Below are 15011 nucleotides of genomic sequence, written 5' to 3' on the forward strand. Positions count from 1 at the left end.
CAGGTTCGAGCCCTGGTCTGGGAAGATCCCACATGACGCGGAGCAACTAAGCCCGTGTGCCACAACTACTGAGCCCACGTGCCACAACTACTGAAGCCCGTGAGCCTAGAGCCCGCGCTCCACAAGAGAAGCCGCCACAATAAGCATGCGCACCACAACGAAGAGTAGCCCACACTCTCCACAACTAGAGAAGGCCCGCGCGCACCAATGAAGACCCAACGCAGCCAAAAATAAATAAAATAAATAAATTATAATAGGTGAGTAAACTGCTAATTAATAAGAAACAGAACAAAAAAGGGTCAGTACAAGTGGCATATGCTTAGAGAAATCTGTCTATGCAATGAACAATACCTCATTTGCTAAAAACTGAGCATGTATTACTTTCCAAATACTCTAGAATATATGCACACATAATAGATTAAAACCCGCCTGTCAAATATTTTGTAAGGAAATTTTATCTTCTATTTCCCTTGGTAACAAACCTTTCCATTTAAGAGTTTATTACTTCCCAAAGTTTACTGCAATATCTTCAATATCTGTTGCACTTATATGAAATAGCTGCACAAGAAATCCTTGGATAGCCAGCTAAACTTCTTTCTCACTTGATAAATTCAAACATCCTCTGGGATGGCAAGAGCATGAAAATCAACAAACATACTGAAAAAGCTTAGGGTTTACCTTATATGAAGGGCCTGGGTGAATTTCAGCTCTATGTTTAAAATAAAGACAAAAAAAAAAGCCCCATCTGTTTGCTAGTGGATAATGTTTAAGGTGAGTAATATTTCATATGGCAGGACCACAACACTATGATCTGCACATAGTATACTTCTCAGCAAAGTAGGTGTAAAAATAATTTAAAAACAATAGTTTAAGTCCTTTAATAATCGATAACTTTTAGATCGTATGTTAGCACTCCGATATTCCATCCTAAAATTATATTTTAATAAAACAATAAATAGCAGCTTTATTAAATATCCACAAATCTGCTCACAGAGGAGGAAACAGAACTTTTATTCAAGGAGACTGACTTTATAGTCTGTTCTAAACTTGCACGTAAAGAATAAATCCTGCTTGAACTGAAATGACAGATGCCAGTTTTTTTTACCCCAGTTCTCCCTGGGGAAGGGGTCCCCAACCCCCGGGCCACGGACCAGTACCTGTTAGGAACTGGGCGGCACAGCGGGAGGTGAGCGGCAGGCGAGCGAGCAAAGCTTCATGTGTACTTACATCTTCATCACTCGTACGACCACCTGAGCTCCGCCTCCTGTCAGCATTACGGTGAGTTGTATAATGATTTCATTATACAGTATAATGTAATAATAATAGAAATAAAGTGCACAATAAATGTAATGTGCTTGCATCATCCTGAAACTATTCCCCCGCCCCCGGTCTGTGGAAAAATTGTCTTCCACGAAACCGGTCCCTGGTGCCAAAAAGACTGAGAACCACTGCCCTGGGGGACAGAAATCAACCTGTCTGTGGTACAGGGGACACAAATAAACCTCCATAGAGGAGTGAAGTCATGCCAGTGAACTCATGCCAAAAAGAGCTTCACGATATGTAGTTTGCAAATTCTTATGTGACACACCCAAATGTTTAAATTGTTTTACTGAAAAAAAGTGGAAAGATAACAGCATAACATAGCCTACAACCTATGTACCTGTCAAAGGGAAAAGAATAGAGAACTATTAATATTCTTTAATGCCATTCAGTCTTACACGGTCAACACTGGCCAAGGGCGATTTAAGACTATTTAATAGATATATACATATTTTATCATAATTTCATCATCATGCCCTCTATGCTCATTATCTCTTTTTGTTTTTTGAAACAACTAGCAACAAGATTATCAGACTCTGCTTATATAATTCAAATGTAAAGACGTTATAAAAGAATGACCAGATGAATCAGAAGTACACTTTACTGGTAATCCTACTACATCAACTAGTAATTCTGGGCAATTTCATTATTTTGACTCTTTCTACTCCCATGAGAGAAATTTCACAGTCAAGTGTCAATCAATAAGCTATTTATACACATCTGAGTCTCATCATTGCAGAGCAAATCGATCTCAGGGTATGGAGACACACCATACCCCTTTCATATAGGGTCACGCAGTCCTTTAAGGTCCTTCACAGACTTTGCAGAATGCTACTGCTACCAGTAACATTAATAAGGGTGAACACGATAACTTCACTTTCCTACAAGGCAATTATAACTTTGCGCGAAGGGAAAGAAAATTCAACAAAGCTGGTTTTCTGACTGCCTGGTGCTATCAAGTCTTATCTTTCCATTTCTTGGAATTTTATACAAAGTGCTAGTACATCACACTACCCCTTTGTGACCTTGCTGTCCCTGACACTTTCTCTCCTAGCTCTGTTACCCACTGCCCTTGCAGATGACGAGTTTGTTCTGTGACAGCCTGTCTTTTGGAAACAAAAGCTACTCTTCTCTAGTGATACCATGACAGAGAAAAGAAAATACAATACCTAGATGATCAAAAAGACAATCAATACTCCAGTTAATTTAGTTACAGGACTTTAGAGTCTGGCTGCAGGCAAGGGTATCTGTCCTTTGTAAGCAATGCTTTTCTTTCCAGTAAAATCAGGTGAACATGATCAAAATATTATCTCAAACTCAGAGCCCTCAGCAAAGCTGCTCTTTTGTAGCCAAGAGGTAAGAACAACTGACAGATGGTGCGGTGGTGAGACAGATGCTTGGAAAGAGAGATGGCTGGGGCTTTGTCTTGGGCTTTTCCTGCCACTGGGGCAAGCAAGAAAACACTCAGAGAAGTCATCAGTGAAAAAGGAATGCATCACAAAGAAACACAGAAACTCAAGACAAAAGAATGGAGAGTGGCAGAGGGAGGGCTCAGAGACTTTCAAAAGCAATACCACAGAAACAGAAGCTCTCACTTTAAAGAGTTTCTTCTAACTTAAGTTCTAAAAATGTCAATTTATCCTACTTTTAAAAACACAAGGGCTCCCCTGGTGGCACAGTTGAGAATCCGCCTGCCAATGCAGGGGACAAGGGTTCAAGCCCTGGTCCGGGAAGATCCCACATGCTGCGGAGCAACTAAGCCCATGCACCACAACTACTGAGCCTGTGCTCTAGAGCCAATAAGCCACAACTACTGAGCCTGCGTGCTGCAACAACTGAAGCCCGCATGCCTAGAGCCCGTGCTCCATAGCAAGAAAAGCCACTGCAATGAGAAGCCTGTGCACTGCAACAAAGAGTAGCCCCCGCTCTCCACAACTAGAGAAAGCCCGTGTGCAGCAATGAAGACCCAACACAGCCAAAAATAAATAAATAAAATAAATAAATTAATATATATATATTAAAAAAACACACAAACTTTTTTTTTTTTTTTAAAGCAGAGGGTGGACCTAGACACCCTGATAACCTTCCTGCTGAAATCAACTAAAAATGCTGGATTAAAAAAAAAGTCTTTGTAATCACATTAATTATGACCGTGAGGAATACTAAAGACCAAAAACCTGATGAATGTGGGAACCCACCAAGGTAAACAGAACACTAGAATATGTTAAGTCAGAGTTTGCCTGGAGGGAATTTTCCCTGCCTGGTTAACTTAAACTTTATTCTGCACAAAAGACTAGGTCCAGGGGCTGCCCAGTGTGGAGAATCTAAGCCCCACCAAAGGATCAAACTCTCTGTGTCACAGTGGACTTCTAGTTCTGAAATCTTCCTCCCTTCTCACTCTCCATACTTCTCCATAGATGTAACCACTCCAACTTTGGACCTAAGGAAATAATCTATCTCAAGCCTTGGGAAACAAATCACCTTAGAGAATCCCAACCACATTTCAGTCCTCTGGCAGGTTTGCAGTTTAAGTTCACACTACCTGGGTGGCCTGAAAAAATCTCAGACTAAAAATCTAATGTGGTCCCAAGCTGGTTATGCACTAGGCAGAAGTAAATGAAAACCCTCTCTGGAGGGACATACCTTCAACTCAATATAAAGGAATTCCATGAAGTTCTAAGAAATACGTAAAAAATTTATAAAACACACTGGAAATAAGATTCAATGAGCAAAAGCTGACAAAAACAAATCCAGGAAGACTTCAGCTATTAGCATGATTAGACATATAATCTAAAACAATGGAAAGGATTAATATTATAAGTAAAGAGCAAATGACCAAGCAGATATGAAAGTAAACTAAACAGAACTTGTAGAAAAAAAATTAAAAATAAAAACACAGTGAATGGGTTTAAAGCAGATTAGTCACAGCTAAAGAGAGAATAAAAGGATTATGCATACAGCTAAAGAGGTACTAAGAAAATGACAGTTTTATATGTTCGCATTAAAAAAGTGTCAAAAAGTAATGTTAAATATTAAACTTAAGAAGTTAGAAAGAGAAAAAAATGATCACTACAGAGAAAAGTATAAAAGTTTATTGGGAGACATTAAGTAACTAGAAAGGTGTTTGTGGATTGGAAGACTGAATATTATAAAAATATCAATTTTTTTCATATTAATATATGTAGGATCAGTGCAGTTGCAGACCAAACCTCAACAGGTTTTAGGTTTTTTTCCTTGTTTGTTTCAAGAACTTGAAAAACTGAGTTTAAAATTTAAGTAAAAAAGGCCAAGAATTGTTAAGAGGAACAAATTCAGAGGTAGTGATTTGCCAAATATTAAGATTTATTAAAAGTTATCAAAATTAAGACAGGGGTGTAGGGATAGACAAGTGGACCCATGGAAAAGAACAGAGTCCAGAAATGGACTCATGCAGAGATGACACTTGGTTTATGATAAAGGTGTGGAGCAGTAGAGAAAGGACAATTAAGGCTGGGACAGTGGGGACAACTGTGCATCCAAATGGAGGAAAAAAGGAACAAATCCCTACCTCACACCATACCTCCAAATAAATTCCTGGTAGAATTAAGACCTGTGTGTGAAAAACAAAACCTGAAAGGATTTAGCAGAGAATATGGAAGAACTTCTTCATTAACCTCAGGGCACAGGATTTCTTAAAAGAGATGCAAAGTGAAACAACCATGAAGGAAAAGACTGGTAAATTCAGTGCCTTTAAAATTAAGATTCTCTGTTTGGCAAAAGACACAATAAGCACATGAGAGACAAGCTACAGAGCAGAAGATATTTGCAAATCATATATCCAATTAAAGACCTGATCCAGACTCACAAAGAGCTCTTATTAATAAGAAAAAAACAAAGCCAAACTAAACTAAACTAAGCAAAAAAAAAGCCCAGAGAAAATAATAGTGGGCAAGTAGGTCCTAAATGGGCAAAAGATAGGAATTTCACAAAGAAGAAATCTAAACATACAAAAATTAGTACATCTGTATTAACCATGCTTTTCATTTTCTGTAGTGTGACCTCTGAGGCCTTGCTGCCCCTGGAGGGACTGTCCTTCCCAGGGTTAGCCAATTCCTAGGGACGGTAAACAACTCACCTGGAATGTGTTTTCAAATACAAACCAACCAATCCAGAGCCTATATCCCAACCACCTCCTCTCTGGGGCTCTCACACTTTGGGCCACTATCTGTCTGCCCCAATCACTTCAGAGCCAGGTACCAGACAACCAGAGACAGCCCCAGAGCCCACTGAAATTATTCAAACTAGGCAATCCTAACCCTGCTTACCCTGCCTCTCCTGTTCCTTTCTGTGGAAACCACAATAAAAGCTCTTACCCAGTTGTTCCTCTCCCTCTGCCTCCTGACTGACCCTGATGCTTTCCTTGGCCCCCTGAGGTGTGATGTGTCCCTTCCTCTTAGGAAATGTGAGTATCAAATTATCTTTCCAATGGCGATCATCTCCCAATCTGCTGGCCTTAACATACCTCAAATTTTCTATTAATACACTATATTTTAAAACAACATCTTCATCAGTAATCAGAGAAATGCAAATTAAAATCACAATGAGATGCCATTACACACTGACAATATTGGCAAAGATTACAATATTTTATAAAGTCAAGTGTTGGTACTTCCCTGGTGGTCCAGTGGTAAAGAGTCCACCTTCCAATGCAGGGGACACAGGTTTGATCCTTGGTCAGAGAACTAAGATCCCACATGCTGCGGGTCAACTAAGCCCATGGGCTACAACTACTGAACTCACTCACCTCAATGAGAGAGCCCGTGTGCTGCAAACTACAGAGCCCACGCATTCTGGAGCCTGTGCGCCACAACCAGAGAGAGAAAACCTGCACGCCACAACTAGAGAGAAGCCCCAGTGCTGCAATGAAGAGACCACGCGCCGCAATGAAAGATCCCGCATGCCTCAACGAAGATCCCGTGTGCCACAACTAAGACCCGACACAGCCAAAAAAAATCAAGTGTTGATGACTATGTACAACTGAAAGGCTGCAACACTGCTGGTGGGAGTGGATATCCTTACAACCATTTTCAAAAATAGTTTGGCAGTATGTAGTAAAGTTAAAGACATGCTACTCCTACGTGTGTATATCCTAGAGAAACTCTACATTTGCAGTAGGATACATGTTCAAAATATTCATAGGTGCACTGTTTTTACTGGCAAAAAATAGAAAACACCTCACATATTCATCAATAATAAAATAAATACAAGGGAATATAGGTAAATAAATGATTATAACTTCATGCAACAATGGATGAATTTCAGAAACATAATACTGAGTAGAAAAAAAATCATGAAAAATATATACATATGATTCCATTCATGAAAAGTTCAAGAAAATAGAAAATGAAACAATAAATCACTTAAAAGCACAAGCATATAGTGGTTACCCTGGAGGGGTAAAGAAGGCAGTGGGTTCAGGAAAGTGCAAAGGTAATGATACCTTTTTCTTAAACTTGGTGGTGGTTCCACAAGTGTTCATTGTAATGTTATTCTTTGCACTTTACACATATTTAGTAAGTATTCTTTTGTATCTACTGAATTCTTAATATAAGCAATTCTTAAAAAATGGATATAAAGACTAATTTTATAGTAGCATGGGCACAAGTGCATACCGTCTTCACTGGTGTGGGGCTCTGTACCAGCATCCTGATCCACTTCCTCCAATGTACCGTGCTCACTGTATGGGCTGTCGCTGAGGAGCGAAAATAGAAATTCATATGAAGCCAAAGTGGAAAGCATTTCAAAGATGAACAATTGCTACTGTAAAAAAAAAAAATAAGACTTTGGAATGGCAAAGGAGTTACTGGACAGCCTTTCAGGGGAATGCTGGAGCCTCTAGGATTCTCTAATCCTATGGGAGTGTATGTACCTTCATCTTTGACACATTACAAATCTGTAAAGGCAAAATTAACTTGTAGGAAATTGATAGCATTACAAATAATTCTTATCCATAAAAATGAAAATTTATTGAATTCTAGTGGAATATGATTATTGCCCCATGGATACACCAGTTTTTGCAAATTCATTTCAATATTCCCTATGCGTAAAAATAGATGGCTCTTCAGTTTCTGCTTTGAATTGATTGTAGTATCTTTTTTATCTTTTCTACACACATGTTCATTTCTGTATCTGAGAGTCAGATTTTATCCTTTAACATTACCACTATCTCTTCTCAAATGTATGCTGATAAATGGAATGCAATGGTTACAAATACAAACCTGACATTACTGTAAAAGCCCATGTATATTGCTGGCATTGGGGGACAAGGATGACCACTATATTACTGACTTTCTGTTTAAAATGAGCGATACCCATAAAAAACACTATGTATGGGAGAAGGACATAATCAAGCACGTGTTACTGGCTGCAAGACTCTTTATTATGGGGCTTTTACACTGTTTGTAAAAATGGAGCAACCACAAAAGTTCTAGAATACAACGCATCAAATAATATCGACCAGACATCCACATACTTGCTCTGTGATAAAATGAACAAGACAACAGAACTTACTGACATAGCTCTGAATAATTGGAAATACTAAACATGACTGACATTGGCCTTGAAACAAATACAACTAGGAAAATAAAATTCTGAATCTCACCAGGGCTGAGTTTTATTCATTTATCTTCCCAGAGCCAAGCTTAGTCAGTATGTGCATGTAGTAAGTGCTCAAGTAAATATTTTAAAATTGAATTTCATAAACAATTGCTAGATATACTATAAAACTAGAATCTATCATGCTTTATTGTTAATTTAGCAGTACTTGTGGAAATAGTCAACTCTCAATTTTCTTAAGGCATAGGATCATCTGTGGTTTAAGAATATACTATGGTTTCAGTAAAAAAGAAGTGTACTCTGAGTTATTTAGATCTTTCCGCTACTTATTCTACTTCTACTTAATCTCCAGGAAGGCAGTGGGAAACAAAGTGTCCTGAGGAGGGTCCAGAATGAAGGACTTAGAGAAATTTATTTCCAGCTTCTCCTTAGTCTGAGCCGCACAAAGCAGTTTCTGAGGTAGGCTGGGAGGCAGCTGCTGAGTGGGAAGACTCGTGTGGACTTTGGAATCAGACAAGACTTGGGCTGCGTCCAGTAACCACTAGCCATTGGACAGGCTCCTTGGCCTCTCTTAACTTACTTGGTAGAGTGGTGGTGAGGAATAAAAGAGATCATATGCACTGAGAAGCTGGCACACGGTAGGGGCTCAAGGAGTCAAAACCACTTTAATTGTATATGATTTCTTAGAAGCTAGCACTCATATATCAAATAGTGAACATAAACATTTTAGGGTTCCTTACCTTTGGGATTGTTCAACTGACTATACCCCTCATTTTTATACTTCATTGGGAGGTGACTACAATGCCATATTAAAACATTTTTATCCCAACAATATAATAATAAATTTGCTCAAAGTGACCATAACTGGTTAGGATAACATTTATTGGTAAGAATGAAAATGAAAATAAGTAAGAGTGAAAACACATTTGGTTGACAGCGCTCCTTTTAAATGAGAATTTTGAAATTCTTTATATAGAATCAAAACTATTTAGGAATAAAAATGAAATCTGTCAATGCAATCAGTTATCTTTTCTTGATATAATAGTAAAAATTAACACAGCTCTATAGATCAAAACCATTCTCTACAAAAGTCATGATAGGATGGATATATCTATAAAGATGTCGTGCTTGGGGAAAAGAGAGGGATGAATATGAAATTCCATAATAAGAAGCCAGTGTTGTCATGGATTTTAGTATTCTAATGTATCTCAAGTGTTCTTGCTGCTGCTGCTTTTTTTTTTTTAAATTGGAAGCACTGGCAGCTTATAGTCAGTTCTTTTTCTTAATTAAGTCGATATCTGTACTTCCATAATTCTTCCGGGGGGATAAGGACTAAAATTCTTGGACTTACCAATAGTCATCTCCAGCCATACATTTCTCATAAACAGGGCCATCCAGCTCTTTAGCATCTGGGAAAATAGTCTCATGGTGGATGATGATGGTTTTGACAATCTCATTCACATGAGCCTGGCAGGACACTTGATCCTGTATTTCTGGGACAGGCATCAATGTGGGTCCAAAGCAAATGGCCAGGTTATAAGGGTCCATCATGTTCTCATCACTGTACTGTGAAAGACTATGAAAAGAAGCAAGAAAGGAGTTAACATGAGAAGAAAAAATCAATGTTTAATAAGATACTTCCTCTTCTAAAAATACCGATCTAAAAGATTTTATTTGGTTTTTCTTATTAGAATAAAATGATATTCCATCCTACTTTAAGGTGGCTCAGCAAATTCCATAGAAAGTAAAGGGACTTAACAACCTTTCAACTTGGTAGAAACTGAAAGGGGAACATAAATCCTGCTCCTTAAGTGGTATTTTTTAAAGCCACAGGGAGTTTAAGATCATCTCTACTACAATGGAGACAAAGATCAAGTAAATGAGTTTCATTTGTAAACATTATGGTCAGGCTGTAAATGCTGCTCAAGTAAACCTGGGAGGGGCGGCGGTGATCTCTATAAAGCTTTACGGAGATCTTTAAAACTGTTCTCCAACGAACCTAAAACATTTCAGATTTCAGTTTTTTCCCATAAATCTTGAGGAGAGTCTGGAGGAAAACAAATCACCTTTTCTTTGTACCCACTGAGAGAAAGCAAGCAACTCCAGGCTTTGTAATTTGCTTTTGGGTAAGACTACCAACAATAGGTGACAACCAGTGTCATAAAACACACAAGTGCAAGAGAAGGGGAAAAGAATCCTCAATTCTTGTATTCCATTTAAAGCTGGTAAACTACAAACTCTGAGGACATTTCCAGTTGTCTAGTACTCATTTCTAAATTCAATCCAATGGCTATTTGTGAGATATTTTCCACAGGTGACTGAAAATAAGTCAGCTCTTTACTGCTATGCCTCGTAACACATGGGCAAGGTGCTGCTCCAGGGAGAATCTAGAGAATCTATCTTTCAGTGTATAGAATGTCAACATTGAAAGGAAATGTAAAATCCAGGTGAACAGATGACAAATGGAAGGAGAAAAAAAGAGACTCTATGTTTGTGAGATGTTGACAGACACAAAGAAACTGAGATACCATGTGACATGATACTTTACCCTGTTTTGGAAATAAGATAGCCTAGAAAGTGGAAAATACAAAAGCACGATTTCCACAGGTAACATATGTCTTTCTCTTCTGCCATTTCTCAAACATAAAATCTTAAAAACAGTTCACAAATAACAGCCAATGATCATGTTACAGATCATCTTGAAAATGAATGCAGGAAGGAAAAGTGAGATTCAGAATAAGAATGGTCTGATTTTCAAAAGACCCACTTAAGCTCAATGGGGAGAGTCACAGTCTTTCTGGGTCTTTAATTTTGTGCTGGCTTGAAGAGCAAAAACTTAACATAAAAATGTTACATACATGTTTTGATTTTACAATTAAAAGAGAATAGTTTCTTTTCCCAAAATTCCTGTCCCAAGCATCCTATCCTAGAGGCTGGGCCTTGCCTCTGCATGAAGGCAGATGCAGGGGGCCAAGGGGCATCTTTGGGCAGAAATGCTGGAAGCAATGCCAACCATCTGACTAATGGCACGGTGGCCATTCTGTTGAGATACACAGTGAATTAGATTCAGGTTTTGAGAACTTTCTTGATTCATGGTCAGTCTGCTTTCCTAATCCATTGTGGTTTATTCGTTCACAGTTGGTTTCGCTCAGGTGTATCAGGAAAATTTGGTAGGGACAGCATGGAGAGGACCAGCAGGAATGCAAGGTGCTCCATGTTGGGGAAGGAGAGGCACATGCAATTAAAGGTGCAGATGGCAAACCTTCAGAGTTTTACAACTGCCTGGGTGACTTGGCTTATTTAAAGGTAAAAATTTACAGGACGTATTTAACCTAAAATAGTTTATACCCATCTCTCTAGATACTGCTAATTTCCAGGGGTGACTTCTGTACAAATGTCACTTGTGAATGCTTTAGCTCTATTCTGTATGGTTCCTTGCCAGCATTTCCCTATTTTAGGATACTAGGCTTGCAGGGGGTCAGCCTGAATGGGTATGACTTCAGGAAGAGTTAGCAGGGTTATAATAAATCCCCATGGCTTTTAAGAACTTAAAACTTCCAATGAAATAGAGAAGAGAAAATATCCTAATTTTAAGAAAGGAGAATTCACGCTGGAGTGAGAAAGCATTTCCCCAAGCTTACTCTGCCTGGATTTTTAATTTCCAGTTATTTAACTGAAACACTGAAGTGCAAGGGGGCTCTTAGATAGGACCTGGGGAAGATGTTCTTATAATGGAGCCCATGTATCTACAAGTGACACAACCGAAAATCAAGTTGCCTACATTAAAAGAGTAAAGTTTCCTTGAAAATAATGCAGTGATTTTTAAGATTTCTGTTACATTGTTTTAGAGAATGTTTTAGAAATATCATCTTTCTGACAAGGTCTCATTATACTGAATTTGCAGAAAATTCTTTTTTGGATTTGTGTATAAATCTCACCTACACTTTCCCTCCTTCCCTGACTACAGCTTTAAAAATCACAGAAATTTTCTGCAGTGAGCAGGTGGTTTACATCATTTTAACAAAACATTTATGACATTGGCTTTGGATGGAAGTTGGAAAAACACGTAATTCACTGAAAAGTGCTCTTTTTAGTAACACTTGTATATTTTTGCAATTATGGCCACAGTTTCTGCATCTGGTGACAAGGCTTATTTAAGGTAGGTCACACAATGACTTTGATCTGCTGAGGAAAAATGCACCTTCAGTCTCTATTCAATCATTTCCTCTTCAACTCTGCTGATAAATGGAACCCAATGTACATGCTACAGAATCCAAGAACAAAGAACTCAGAGGGGTGCAAATGGAATTAAGATGAGCATTTTGGCAGAGAATTTTGGTACTTACTGATTGAGGAAGGCAAAGAGGTACCTCATCACTATAAGGACCGACCTGGGCAAGGTCAGGAGGAGTTTGCGGATGTGAAGCGCCCTCTCATAGAGATTATCTATTCCTATAGACAGAAGAGCACATGATCAGGAGGCTTTCAATGGCCACATTTAAAGCAGAACGCTCTAGCACCCAAATTTCAGGTACATATTTGAACATAAGCAATACTTTGCCTTTGGGTGAGATGCAGTCGTAACCAATAAAGCAAACAAGTGATCAGCTTGGGTGTACCACCATTTCCGAGGGTGTCTCCTCTGACCCATCACTGTTTTCTGATTTCCGTGGTCTTGGCCTTTAGCAACTTAGAGCCTTCTGAATTTAAAAATCATTTTTCACTTGCTGCTGTTTCTACATTTTGCATCTGATATGGTTTAAACTCCTTTTTGCTGCATGTTAACTCAGGTAACTTTTTGGGGACATGACACCTCTCCCTCTCCATGATTCATTAATTCATCATATATTTGTCTTTTACTATTATTCAGGCAATGTGCCAGGTTTTGAATCTCCTCTTCCTCAAAACTATCCAAATATTTTATTTATATGACCTTTTACCTTGTATTATATTATTTCATCAAATTTTAAAAATAAATATTTTAGGACAGCCTACTAGGTTTCAAGCACTAAGTTAGGCATTAGAAATACCTTAGTGATATGATTCCTGCTCTCACAGAACTTTTGCCCTGGTGTTTATAGTTATATATTTCCTTATCCTGTTTTCCCTGTGGGATGGTGAGCTCCCTGAACAGAAGGTGACCTTGGACTTCCTAGTATTATTTTACCTCTTTATTAGGAATATAAATTGTCCAAAGCCTCTCAATACTAAAGTGTTGTGAATAACAGCAAAAAGGTTAGTGCTAATAATCCATTTTCTGTATACTGGTCTACATTTTACAACGCATTTTCACATTTGTTATCTAATTTAATGCAAAAAACAATACAGTGGCATAGGCAGGGCAGGCACTAGCATCTCCATTCAATGGATTAGCAGAATGAGCACTGGGTAAGTGGCTTACCCAAGGTCAGCTGGCTAGAAAGGTGGAACTAGAATTAGAAACTGTTTTCTATTTCATAAGTCTGGCTATCTTTCTTGAATTTCAAAGTACCTTTATAAAGTATAACTTTAAAAAAATTATTTATTTTTGGCTGCATTGGGTCTTCGTCACTGCACGCAGGCTTTCTCTAGTTGCAGCAAGCAGGGGCTACTCTTCATTGCGGTGCACAGGCTTCTCATTGCAGTGGCTCCTCTTGTTGTGGAGCACAGGCTCTAGGTGCACCAGCTTCAGTAGTTGTGGCTCCCGGGGTCTAGAGCACAGGCTCAGTAGTTGTGGCACACGGGCTTAGTTGCTCCGTGGCATGTGGGATCTTCCTGGACCAGGGATCGAACCCATGTCCCCTGCACTGGCAGGTGGATTCTTAATCACTGTGCCACCAGGGAAGTCCCTGTAAAGTATAACTTTGAAGATATCCAATAAGCATACATTTGAGAAAAATATTTCAGACTATTTCAAAAACATTTTGAAGCTTACTATGATTTAATGTTACTACACTGTTCTTAATTGCTCTTGAGATAATCATATATCCTACTTGAAAATCTCAGGCCTCAGCTTCTACCACTACAGCCAATTGATTCTCCTCCCACTTCTCAGGTTTTTGGACCATCTCCCATCCATGAATGTGGTTATCCTTTAAGGATCTCTACTTGGTTCTCTTCCATGGCAACCTCATCCAGTCTCAAGGTTAGGACCATCACGTCTATGAAGATGGTATCTTTGCTTCATTTTTCTCCCTTGTCTGGGACATAAGTCCTATTGTTTTTACCACTGGATATCTCACTGCTAACTTCCTAACTGAAGTCTTTATTATTTCTAACTTGGACCATCATAATACTCTCTTAACTCAAGTTTCCCTTTCTAATTCCTCTTAAACCAGCAGTTCTTAACCTTGACTTGGAATCACTTGGGAAGATTTTATTAAAAGGCTGATGCCTGAGATTCTTTTATGCGGCCAAGGTTGAGAACCACTGCCTGAATTACTCATGCCAAGCCTCATTTCCCTGGAATCCTGAGTGCTGACTCCAGCTGCTTTCCACTTATTATCAAACCACCATGTTAATAAGGTATTTTATTTTTTCATTTATTTTCCACAGGTGAAAAGATGGGGAAAAAATATTAGGAATATTCTCACTTAACCAATGAGGAGTTTGCAAAACAACAAATAGTTTATCAGGATTCCTGGGAAAAATCACTTTCATTCCCAACTTTGAGTATGCTGTAGCTGGAACTGTAGCTAACATCTTTGAGAAAATGGATTTCAGAAACTCTGAAAAAGAATGTAAGTCAACACTCTATGAAATAAATCACAGCAAGATCCTTTCTGACCCACCTCCTAGAGGAATGGAAATAAAAACAAAAATAAACAAATGGGACCTAATGAAACTTAAAAAAGCTTCTGCACAGCAAAGGAAACCATAAACAAGATGAAAAGACAACCCTCAGAATGGGAGAAAATATTTGCAAATGAAGCAACTGACAAAGGATTAATCTCCAAAAGATATAAGCAGCTCATGCAGCTCAATATCAAAAAAACAAACAACCCAATCCAAAAATGGGCAGAAGACCTAAATAGACATTTCTCCACAGAAGATATACAGACTGCCAACAAACACATGAAAGGATGTTCAACGTCACTAATCATTAGAGAAATGCAAAT

The 15011-nt window shown here is 38.5% G+C and overlaps 1 protein-coding gene across 2 annotated transcripts in view; it reads right to left on the reverse strand.

The window, feature by feature from the left end:
• The window catches only part of SRGAP1 (SLIT-ROBO Rho GTPase activating protein 1), a 375594-nt gene that overhangs the window by 113332 nt on the left and 247251 nt on the right, over nt 1-15011 (reverse strand). For both annotated transcript variants that reach the window (XR_014017110.1, XM_081249815.1), the window contains exons 16-18: nt 12261-12366; nt 9266-9490; nt 6972-7051 (exon numbers count right to left, since the gene is read on the reverse strand). Coding sequence is in view for 1 of the 2 variants with exons in the window: in XM_081249815.1 (XP_081105941.1) it covers nt 6972-7051; nt 9266-9490; nt 12261-12366 (411 nt within the window). In the remaining variant the exon portion in view is untranslated. The remainder of the gene's footprint in view (nt 1-6971; nt 7052-9265; nt 9491-12260; nt 12367-15011) is intronic.

This window comes from Mesoplodon bidens, assembly GCF_964165515.1.
Source record: "Mesoplodon bidens genome assembly, chromosome: 11".
Classification (NCBI taxonomy): Eukaryota; Metazoa; Chordata; class Mammalia; order Artiodactyla; family Ziphiidae; genus Mesoplodon; species Mesoplodon bidens.